Source organism: Vanacampus margaritifer, chromosome 7 (genome assembly GCF_051991255.1).
Source record: "Vanacampus margaritifer isolate UIUO_Vmar chromosome 7, RoL_Vmar_1.0, whole genome shotgun sequence".
Taxonomy (NCBI): Eukaryota; Metazoa; Chordata; class Actinopteri; order Syngnathiformes; family Syngnathidae; genus Vanacampus; species Vanacampus margaritifer.
The window spans coordinates 6,054,396-6,066,083 of record NC_135438.1 but is presented as its reverse complement, the minus strand read 5'-3'; the positions used below and the strand labels follow the sequence as shown (position 1 = coordinate 6,066,083).

The window sequence follows — 11,688 nt, the reverse complement described above, 5'->3', positions numbered from 1 at the left end:
GGGGATAAGTCTCACGTTATCCCCCCAAAAAAAAGTGACTCAGTGAAACAAACTTGATGAAATCAATCATAACTCTCTGAACAGTACAGTGCACTACTTTATTATTTGACGCTGAAACGTATCAAACCAAAAGGCACAAAAATAACTCTTATATACAGACGTTTAAAAGAAGAAGCAGCTTTTAAAAAGACACTTGGAAAAATGTTTGGAATGAAGCGTTCGCTCAACTACGGTAACTGTAAAAGCTTGACAAACGGCGATGTCTTCTACTACGACGACTACCGAAGGACTGAATTTGAAGCAGCAACTTTGACTACAAGGGTCATTAACGTGGAAACCAGTTAAAGGGACAGTGTGTAGAATTTTTCATATATTTTTTAAAAATGTTTAAGCAAAAAAAAAAAAAGCTCTATCACATCAACCTACATTCTTATTTATATAATTGCTAATTATATTACATAGGTCACGCCACACTTTACAGGAGGCTGACGTTTCGCCGCCATCTTTCTGTTGCAGATACGCAAAAGAGAAACTTAGCAATAGTAACTGGTGGTAGACTTGCCAAGGCCAAGTGTGATCTTCCTGTGCGTGCTTCAAAAATAAACGCACCTCCAACTTAGGTTGCTGCATTCTATTAGTTCACTACTAAATGCCCAACAAAAATTCTACACACTGTTCCTTTAAGGTGATCAGTCACAAGCAACTGGATGGGACATCCCAGTGTGAAGACCTTGATGGACCAGTCCGGGTCAGGTGGAGGCTTCAGGAGCAACGGGAGCACTTGGGGAAGAGCAGATCAAACAGAGTTAGACCAGAAGATATATGATGGGAAAGAACTGCTGAATATGTAAATGGCCTTTTTTTTTTAACTCATTCACTGCCATTGATGGTTGTAGACGTCAAAAATTAATTTGAACTATTTTTATTAGTTTAACATTTTCACATGCTCCTAATTTTGTATAATCTTTTCGTCAGGCAATTAAATTTTTTAGTTAACTCATGATTAATCAAAATTTTTATATCTGTTCTAAATGTACAATAAAAAGTTTTCATACTCTTGTTAACAAAAGTGGAAAAAATGTTCAAATTAATTTTTGACGTCAATGGCAGTGAATGAGTTAATAAATGGGCTACATTTGGACATAGATACCAGTACCGGGCATTGGTGCAGATATTGAACATTTATACTCCTATACGCCAATGTCACATGTAGATAATTGTACCTCATGGCATTTCAAGTAATTGATTTGATATTACCATAATTAATAACCAACCATAAACATTGGAGACCATTCATTTCTTACTTAAAAATTCATTTTTAAATTTTTTTTTTCCCATTCCTACGAGGCTACCTGAGGTTCTCCCCGGTTGAGGCATCTTCACGTGGTTCCTGCTTGTTTTCCTCAGCGCTCTGATCTCCTTCGCCCGCCTTGTCTGCACGGTAAAAGCACACACAAGCTCAGATGTCCAAAAACCGCAGCAACTACGAGCACTCGGGACCATGTGATGGCACATGTCTTAGCCCCAAACCTTTGGGATGTAATTCAAATTTTCCGGCCATTGGCCGCACCCGAGAAAGGAACCTTTTCACGCAAGCAAAGTATTCATCCGGTGGCTACGAGCTGCTCGAGCTCCGGATGTGGTGCGTCCTCCACCCCCGCCGAACCCTTCTCAAGAGATCCTGTGGCCTGCTGAGAAGGCACGTAGGATGGCGACCAGGTGCTTGCTTCTCAGGATCCTGCGTGACTAGTCAGGTCTGAACCGATTTGGCCGGCGGTTAGACCCAAATCAGTTAGAACCTCACTTGACTCTTGTCTGCTGTTTAGTTGTTGACATGACATGTAGCAATTACAGGGATGTGATTTGACCAAAGTGAAATTATCTGAAAATTTAGCCGGGGGTCTGGGGGCCGCTGGCACCCAGCTAGGTCCAGGGCAGTGCCCTGGTGGGGGGACAAGGGGGGCGGAGCTCATGGGTTTTCTGTGTTTTTAAGTACTTTCAATGCACTCACATGACAAAGAAATAGACAAAACAACAGCATAAATTTTCAATGTATATTGAACTATCCCATATAAAATGGCAGTTTTAGTCAACTCAAAATCAGTCACATTCAAAAACATTGGACTGCTTTTGCTTTTAAAAACTATCACTGAGAATATCATCATATCTAACTAATGTGATTACTAAGTTAACACATAAATAATGTTGAAGAGTTCAAATTTCATGAACAAATAATTGTATCATGACCAAATGAAAAGTAACTCATATTAGAGCATACCACAAATGTCTTTGTTATAGCAGAAGATGTTATCTGTCGGAGTCATGTGCATACACAATGAACTACAGTACTAAAAAAAAAAAAAAAAATCTAAATTATTTTTTTGGGGGGGGGGGGGGGGAGGGAGATTAAAAAAAAGCTGAATTCCGCGAATTAGCGGAAAAATCACATCCCTGCAATTAACGGGAGCACTCACACGCGATCATAAAATCGCACAAAAGTGGACATTATGAACCTTCTATGGATTCTTTCCAATTTGACCACGTTCATAGCAAATCACTGAATGAATCGGGCTGCATATTTATCGCCATCTCCTCCATGACGGCTGTTCAATTTGGACATTATGTCTCGTATTTTATTTTAGGCTGCAGGCCGAGTGTGTTCTTGGGTTTTAGAACCACAACCGAATGGCGCGTTCACTTGTGTGACTGTTTGTAAAATGTCTGAATGGAGAGACCCCCTACACCAATATAGCCAAACGAAATGAAGCTCAATCACTATGTTTTTTTTTCCCATAAGGATGCCACCTTACCTGCGCCCGTGTTATTTTCCTGCGCTTGCTCCGCTTTCCTCAGCGTTCCTTTCTTGGCCTCTTCGTGCTGCCGCTGCTCGGCCAAGGACCTGTTGAGCACCTTGCTGAGCATGCACTCGCCCTCGCCCACCAGGAACATGCTCTTGAACTTGTTGTACAACATGGTGGCTTTGTCCATCACATCCTGGCTGGCTTTAAACCTGCGGATCTGGAACGCGACAAAATGTGACGCGGCGGCGGCGGGGGGGTCGGACATGCAAATTTCCGAACGGGAGTGCGGCTTGCCTTCTTCAGCGTGGCGATGAGTTCGCTTTGCTTCTGCAGGTGCTGAGTGGTCACTTGAAGGGTGCCGATCTCATCCAGAGCATCCAGGCACTTCTTCACGTCCTTTACACGCACAAACGCACACACTGTTACGCTTCATCGAGCCCAATGGGATGGTAGAATCTCTCATGACATTACCTAATGTTATGTTGTGCTTCTCCATACAGCAAAAATAGTTGAAATAAATCGAACGTATTTGCTACAAGAAATGACTGATAAGCAATCGATTCCACACCATCAATGACCAATTAATCGATTATCACGCACATCCCGTGGTGAACTTCAGAGAGGCACGTGCAGGTTATTACAACTGTTAGAAAAACCCCGCAGTTGTTTTGTTTACATTCAAATTTGCGCTCCGGCAGCCATCGCGGGTGACGTCATGCGTAATGTGATCGAGGCGTAGCAATTTGAGCAACCTGGTGCCCCGATACTGGTCAGTGGAGACTTTAAAGTTTATTCATAAAGAACTTAAAAAAAACAAACATCTTTCTTTTCTTTGGTTCTTCCAATGGCAATGATGATGACATGTCAAATCGGTAAAATTACCGAATGAACAATACTGAGCTCTCCAGGGAAAAAAAAGAAAAAAAGAAAAACCCGCAGTTGTTTGTTTACATTCAAATTTGCGCTCCGGCAGCCATCGCGGGTGACGTCATGCGTAATGTGATCGAGGCGTAGCAATTTGAGCAACCTGGTGCCCCGATACTGGTCAGTGGAGACTTCAAAGTTTATTCCTAAAAAACATCACTGCATACAAAGTGCTGTATGTGGAGTAAAACAAAATAACAAGTAAGGTAAGTAAATAAAATAAATAATACATTGTCAAGGTCACGGCAGTCGACAAGAATACAGGAAACACAAGGTTCAAATTAGTCTCAATTATCAACTCACAAGGGTTTGATTCTGTGTATTCATCGAATACATGTTGGAACATTAGTAGCACGAACTTGCCGAACAATTAACACACTTCATGAAATCCTGTAAAAATTGGCCCATGCATTTGATTTGAGACTTATTTCCACAAAAAATAAAAATAAAATAAGGAAAGAAGAACTCACAGGGTTGTCTATCTTCAATGAAATCTTGATTTCACTGTGCAGACGCTGGAGCTTCACATCTGTGGAAATTTCTGTGAAGGGAAGGGAGGAGAGGCCCACTTCAATGGTGGCGTTCAAGGATTTCCAAAAAAGAACATGGAGGTGTTTTCAAGGGAAAAGGACATTCTGGGGTTTAACCACTGTGCCACTTTTGTTGTCATGAGTCAGGCAACAGGTTTCGTGGGATTAAAGTGGTTTATTGTTCAATTAATTGATTCTGGTGTTAAAAAAAAAAAAAGGGGAAGCACGGAGTTTCGAGAGATACTGTAAGCCTTGTTGGCGAACTCACCCTTTTTCTTGGCCCCGGACCGCTCTTCAGTTTTCTTGGGGTCATCTTTACTTGATCTGTTTGGAGACAGTAACAGCAACAAACAAAGGCAGTTTCATGCATTGTTTGACAAGACAGTATAAAACAGGGATGTGATTTGACCAAAGTGAAATTATCTGAAAATTTAGCCGGGGGTCTGGGGGCCGCTGGCACCCAGCTAGGGTCCCCCCGGAGCTCATGGGTTTTCCGTGTTTTTAAGTACTTTCAATGCACTCACATGACAAAGAAATAGACAAAACAACGGCATAAATTTTCAATGTATATTGAACTATCCCATATAAAATGGCAGTTTTAGTCAACTCAAAATCAGTCACATTCAAAAACATTGGACTGCCTTTGCTTTTAAAAACTATCACTGAGAATATCATCATATCTAACTAATGTGATTACTAAGTTAACACATAAATAATGTTGAAGAGTTCAAATTTCATGAACAAATAATTGTATCATGACCAAATGAAAAGTAACTCATATTAGAGCATACCACAAATGTCTTTGTTATAGCAGAAGATGTTATCTGTCGGAGTCATGTGCATACACAATGAACTACTAAAAAAAAAAAAAAATTGGGAATTTTTTTTTTTGGGGGGGGGGGGGGGGTAAAAAAAGTGGAATTCCGCGAATTAGCGGAAAAATCACATCCCTGATAAAATAATTTTAATAAAATTGATTTTGGGACATTTAAAATCGATTCTGAATCGTACTGAATGAGAATCGCGATTCTTATGAGAATCAATTTTTTGGCACACCCCTACTGGCCAAGCTTTTATACGTTAGCATCGAGCTAGCAGACTTTTGCCAATGAAAAGATGCCATGTATGGTCATTTACAAGTGTTACTTGTTTTGTTTTAGATGAATTTTCCAGTAAGCACTTTCCCTCTATTATTGAAGAGTTGTACACGTAACCGGAATTTGTATGGTAGTCAGAATGTGCTGTAATCTACCACTAACTAGAACTATCAGTAAATATTTACATGATTAAAAAAAACTACGGAACAATCACTGGTACTTTGGTAGCGGCGCATGAGCACTTACTCCTCCTTTCGCCGCCGCCCGTCCTTGTCCATGTCGGCGTTCTGATGTTTTTTCTTGCCTTTGGTTTTCTAAGTTAAAAAAATAAACAGTGGTCAGCACATCTCCAGAAACATGGTTAGGTCCACTATAGACTCTAAAATTGTCCACAGGTGGTAATGAGAGTTTGAATGGTTGTTATCTATAGTGGAAACAAAAGGTCGGCATAATATTTTTCAAATGGCACATTTTCGTGATATAGAAAATGAGTTTAAGATCAATCATTTGAAAACATAAAAATAAACAACTGAGATAGTGTGGTTGCACAAGTGTGCACACCCTCTTGGCCGTGTTCAGAATTAACCAGTCACTTTCAAACTCATGTTTAACACTAGTCAGCACTGCCAGTTATTTCAATTGAGTCGTATATGTTATTGTTTACGCTAATGGTGGGAAAAGTATCATTTGTTGATATGAGAAAAACGCGGCATTTGAAGAGGGGTGCGTCGGTGCGCCCACTGTACACGTTTGCTGGTGACCACACTTACCTCGTCGTCATCTGAGGCACCCGAGGAGTTGCCGTCTTTGGGCTGCTTTTTCTTCTTGGCCTCGGGCTCTTTCCCCTCGCCGTCCTTGGCCTTGATGTCCTCCTTCCTTCGCTTGTCCTCTTCACTGCTTTTGGACTTGTCCTCTGCTACCCTCTTCCTCTTTTTATCGGACTCAGCGGTGTCCCTGAGGGACGAAAAATACCAGATTAACACATATTTTATATATTTTTTAAATATATTTTTGCGACAGCTTTCTGTGTGCGTTTACATTTCACTTCCTGAGGCTGGCCGGTCCTGATGCTGCAGCAGAAGTAACTTTTCACTTTTGGGCTTCCTGCCTCGTCGTTTTGGGGCATCCCCAGCTGACGATCACTTGCATCATTAGTTATTGTTACATCGCGTGGAATATTAGACATTTCAATTTACCTGCAGGACTGACTGGACTGGCCGGAGGAGCTTCTGCTGCCTCAGCCTCCTGCTCACCCTCATTCTGAATTAAAGCAACGACATCTCTAAGCAATCACGTTCAAATTTAATTTCATGTGTTCCTGAATCTCTTACAGATGCCATTAAACAGAAATTGACCTTTCTTTTCCGTCCTCTCTTGGGTTTAGGAGCCTCCACCTGGACTGAATCCTGTAGAGTGACAGTTGGAGTCAGTTTACACATGAAATATTTTTTTTTTAAATGGATTTAATCTGCTAATGTAATTGAAATGCAGCAAAAAAAACAACAAAAAAAAAACATTGCACATTGAATTCATTAAGCCAATTTACTTGTTTGTTTTTTGCTTTTGCACTATAGCACCATCTTGTGTGTGAGATCAGGACTGGCACGTTTTTCAAGCTTTAGCAATGCACTCGACTCGTGCGTTTGTACTGTAGAACTGATTTGAGTTGGTTCTCTTCTAAGGGTAAATTTTAATTTTGCAGTTAAAAATCAATTCATAGTATAAATAAAACTACGACTTGGAATTATAGCAGCAATTTAAACATTATAGTGTTCAGACGCAATTATAGTGCATATATATATATATATATATATATATATATATATATATATATATATAGATTAAAAAAATCTATATATAAATATATATATATATATAAAAAAATATATATATATAAATATATATAAATATAAATATATGTATATATAAAAATATATATATATATATATAAAAAAAATATATATAAAAAAAAATATATATATATATATATATATATATATATATATATATATATATATATATATAAATTAAAATCTACACGTCCCAGCATGCAAAGTACGTACATCCTGTTTCTGAGGGCCCTGCTCTGTGATCATTGGCCCTTCTTCCTCCTCCTCCTCCTCCTCCTCCTCCTGCACCTCCTCTGCCTCCCTTTCTGGAACCTGAAAGGTTAGAGGGGGCGTGTTCCATGTTGTGGAACCTCAAAATTAGTGATCCTACAATTGGGAACGTTTGAACTTTTATTTGCCTTTTGAAAGTATTTTTACATGCATACAACTGGTACATACGTCTAAGTGCTTAATTGCACAACTGTTGTTTGAGTGACTACGAAAAGCCGACTTACAATACATTAGTTTGATTTAAATGGCGGCAGGTGTGACTAAAAATTGACATTTGAACAGGGGTGTGTATATATTTATGGACTGTGGAGAGCAATTTATGTCGAGAGAAGAAAGTACAGCAAAAACATTAAGAGCATTGCGATGAAGAGCTAGTTCCTCAAAAGGGATCAACATCTGATGTCTGGACTTTAAGAAAAGCATATTTATTCAGTTAGCACTATGTAAATTTTAAATTGGAGTATTTTTTATTATTTCAGAGTTCCATTTTGCACTGAACATTGTTTACTGAAAAGTACTACAATAAAAATGCAAGTGTTTTTCCTAATGTAATGAAGAACTGATTAATAATCGTGATTATAATATTGCTCAAAAATAATTGTGAATATCATTTTGGCTATAATCCTCTAGCACCAGACAGATGTCTCACTTTTTAATTTTTTTTTTATTTACCACAACTCCCTGGTGAGCTATTTTCAAAAAGACGTTGCAGAGACCTCCGCGCGCAGTGAAACTGGAGTCGCCATCAGATTGTCTCCGGGCCTGTGATTTAGGAGGCCCTTTAGGTAAATATTGGAATATTTTTTTAATTTAAATACACAAAGTGTATTTCTCTTTTATATTAAGTTTGACATGAAACATTTTTACGAATTATTCGCTAAACTGTTGTTTGCTAAGTGTATTGAGTTAACTGCCACCCTACAGCGCTCGTATCTCAAGTTTACACTCACAAGTAAAAAAAAAATAAAATAAATCTATCGTTAACTTATTTTTAAACTTGCATTATACCGTTGTTATTTTAGCCTAGCAGTGTGTGGCTGCTCTTGTACTTTAAGCAGTGATAAACTTGTTTCTACACTTGTATGACAATTAAAACCGTTACAACATTGCCGTCAAAGTTACTAAACGTTTGATGATGATCATTTGTTCAGGGAGGAAATATTAAAGTTTCAATGGTGCAATATTGCTTTGAAATCTGAAAATAGAAGCTGTGATGAAGCGTTAGCATTGTGGGTGACATCATGCAGATGACTTTAAAAGTAGGTTTAGTTAAAGAACACTTACCTTTGATAACGTTGTTTCTTTATCGTCCAAATCTCCTTCCCCCTCCAAGCCAGCGTCTGAATCCTTCTCGGACAAAGATTCAGGACAAATCGGCTACAGAATGGTAAGAAATTAACATGAGATGGACAAGAAATCAATTTTTATTGTATGTTTTGCCCACAATGCAGGATGCAAACCTTGGGTGCTGTCAGCTCAACTTTGGGGTTGTTCTCAATCTCCCATAGTCCTTCGTTGAAGCCCTTCCTCTTGTTGGGTTTGGCGTACTTCTCCTTGTTGGGTTGGTACGGAAAGATGTCTTTGGGGCCGAGAAAGGCACTGTCGAGAAAATTGTGCGCATTGTCTTATCTGCCCATTTCTGAAAATGTCTGTAAATGAGTCATTCTGCACTTCCGTCCCACTATTACGTAATAGAGGGGCTAATTTTCGACATAACTCCCACACGATCTTCTCCACCCACACTACGATCAGCTACTTTTAAGCGTCAGCCGGATTACCCTGCGCGAAACAGTATTATGAAGTAATTCCCACGTTTTGTTAAATACTCAAATTCGTGTTAGTTAGCTGTTAAGTGGCACATATTTAGTACATAATTCCTCGTGGAGGCATTCAGTAATAGATGTACAAGTGATACACACACAGTTTCGTGTATGAAGTGCTGCATCAATGAGTGAAAATGCTTTCGTGTCGTCACTCACGTTTCATGGGTACCAAAGAAGAAGATGGGTAACTTGATGTTGGACGGCTTCACGGCGCCATCTGGGACTTCATCTATCTGTCAACGGCATGAAAAAGATTTCAGTGAATTTATCACTGCTGCCAAAAACCTTAAATTAGCATTTAAGAATTCCTCTGTGTCATATAAGTTAACTCCTGTATGATAAAACTAACAGGAAAATGTGTGCAAAGTGAGACTGTCACCTAGACATACAATTAATATCCATGTCAGTTAGTCTAGTCTACTCCAGCAGCTCCTTGCGACAGGTACAAATCACGACTTTTACAGATACAAATTTTGACTTTTTTTTCTACAGGTACAATTATTATTATTATTTTTTTTTACAAGTTAGTTTTGCACCATATTTACCTCCAGAATTGTTATCATGTGTGTGTGTGTGTTTTTTTTAATTAACTAGCTCAACTGCTCAACCCCCCTTAATTTGAGTAGCGGTGCATCTTAAAATTTGGCTTGCAACACAAAGCAAAATAAATCAATAAAGAGATAGCTAGAAAACTAAATTTTCTAATAAAGGCTAACACCTGCCAGGTTGACCTCTGCAGTTGAGTCTGTCGTGTCAGAGCTGCATACTTACTCTTGCTGGCCAGTGGGGATAACCCTTCATTTTTGCAAAAATCAGATCACCAGGCTTCCAGTCTCGGGCCATTTCTGTTGAAAAGAACAACACAAGAGAAACATGAAGCTTCCAGCTACTCAATGAAATGACAACACATAACATGTGGGTGCCCCTCCCCCTGATCGCCACCATCTTCCCCCATTCATTCACACACGCTGGGCATTCAAAGTACAATGATTATATTTCACACAGAAACATGAATTAATATGACTCAAAATACAAAAATACTCGGAAGCCATCACGTGTGTGTTACGTCCGCACGTCGCACCAAACGTCAACAAAAGTGCTAGCAGCTAGCTAGCAGTAGATTGTTCAATACCAATGCCGTAGCCGCGACAGATACAAACGGCGTCCGTCGAACAACTAAGCCGCGTGGAGAATTTAATGACATTGATTGTAAACTAGTTGTTTACTTGACAGTCGCTGTGGCGTAACGTTTTCCTCCTTCTCCCCCAAAAGGTCCTTTCCCTCACAAACTCAGAACCACGTTTTCCCCTCCCGCGTGCGACGTCACGGGGCAGTACCACTACGACTTACAACACAGGGGTGTGCTACTTTAAAAAAAATACTTGGCTGAGATGAATAATTCCTATTTTGAACCGCGGTGAATAAACGTCATATTTTATAACATCCAAACCACAAATTCGTTTAATCGTTTCACGTGGATGTTTTATTTTCATACGTGTAAATATCAATGACAAAATATAAGACCCCGTTACAAATAAATGAGAGCAGTGATGATCGCTATCGTTGCCTAGAAACATGTATGCAACATGCTATGACGTCACAGCTAAAACTATGCTTTGTCACGTTTAAAAAAAAAGTCACGTTCCTATTTATAGAGGGGGGGGAAAGCAAGCCTTAAAGATTTTATTTTCTGGTTAGACTTTTTTGTTGTTGTAGTTATTAGGTGTTTTTTTTTATATAATATTTTTTTATTGTATTTATGTGGATGAGGCCACACTGCTCTTCGCTAGAATTCTCTCTCGCTCCATGTAGTGTTATAATCTTAATATCAATGTTCCCATCACTCCTTTTCCTGAATTAGATCCATTACAGTATTGCATTCATACGATGAAGTGTTTTAGTGACCTCATGTGGTAAAAGCATGAATTCCACTCTGGCTGCAGTGCTAAGAAGCCTATTAAAGACAGTTCAGAATTGTCTCTAATTGCCTCAACGCTATCAGAAAAACTGACCCCCATTTACATCTTAAAGTTGAAATCCTATCAATTTATTTACTGTTCGTGCAACCAGATTTCAGGCTTTATGCTTTGCCACATCAATTTAAATGATTTGTATCAGGGACAGTACATATTAATAAACATTTCCGTAAATATGCCAGAATTAGCCAAAAGGCTATTTTTCATCTGCAGTCCCGAGACAGATCGTAAATGTCACCCTAGTAAAATAAAAATAAAATACACAACAGTAACAATACTATTAAAATGTTAAAATTACATTTCCATAACAAAAGCAATACATTTACTAAAATGTACAATAAAACCAACCAGGGATAAACAAATACAGGAAGCATTAGTTTTGACATTTCTGATTATCAGTTAACCATTTTTTAAATT

General features: G+C 38.9%; 1 protein-coding gene across 4 annotated transcripts; it reads right to left on the bottom strand.

The window, feature by feature from the left end:
- Nucleotides 1–84: 84 nt before the first annotated feature.
- Nucleotides 85–10,651, bottom strand: psip1a (PC4 and SFRS1 interacting protein 1a). 4 transcript variants are annotated; one of them, XM_077570310.1, is made up of 17 exons: nt 10,522–10,651; nt 10,067–10,140; nt 9,452–9,528; nt 8,933–9,071; nt 8,757–8,849; nt 7,416–7,514; nt 6,708–6,758; nt 6,549–6,612; nt 6,391–6,484; nt 6,123–6,306; nt 5,599–5,666; nt 4,524–4,579; nt 4,196–4,266; nt 3,096–3,197; nt 2,811–3,018; nt 1,353–1,434; nt 85–780 (listed from the first exon to the last, which is right to left on the bottom strand). In XM_077570310.1, the coding sequence occupies exons 2-17, from the start codon at nt 10,136–10,138 to the stop codon at nt 750–752; spliced, it is 1,491 nt and encodes a 496-aa protein (XP_077426436.1). In that variant the 5' UTR covers nt 10,139–10,140; nt 10,522–10,651; the 3' UTR covers nt 85–749. The 4 variants fall into 4 exon arrangements, with proteins under 4 accessions (XP_077426436.1, XP_077426437.1, XP_077426434.1 ...); XM_077570311.1 differs by having other exon boundaries at nt 10,428–10,564; XM_077570308.1 differs by lacking the exon at nt 10,522–10,651 and having other exon boundaries at nt 10,067–10,409.
- Between the last annotated feature and the right edge of the window lie 1,037 nt (nt 10,652–11,688).

Coding starts and splice junctions, on each gene's coding strand:
- psip1a (XM_077570308.1), bottom strand. CDS start 10,240: ATGGTGGCGATCAGGGGGAGGGGCACCCACATGTTATGTGTTGTCATT. Junction 8,850..8,932: donor TTGAGCTGACAGCACCCAAG/GTTTGCATCCTG, acceptor ACCATTCTGTAG/CCGATTTGTCCTGAATCTTT. Junction 781..1,352: donor TCAACCGGGGAGAACCTCAG/GTAGCCTCGTAG, acceptor CTCTTCCCCAAG/TGCTCCCGTTGCTCCTGAAG.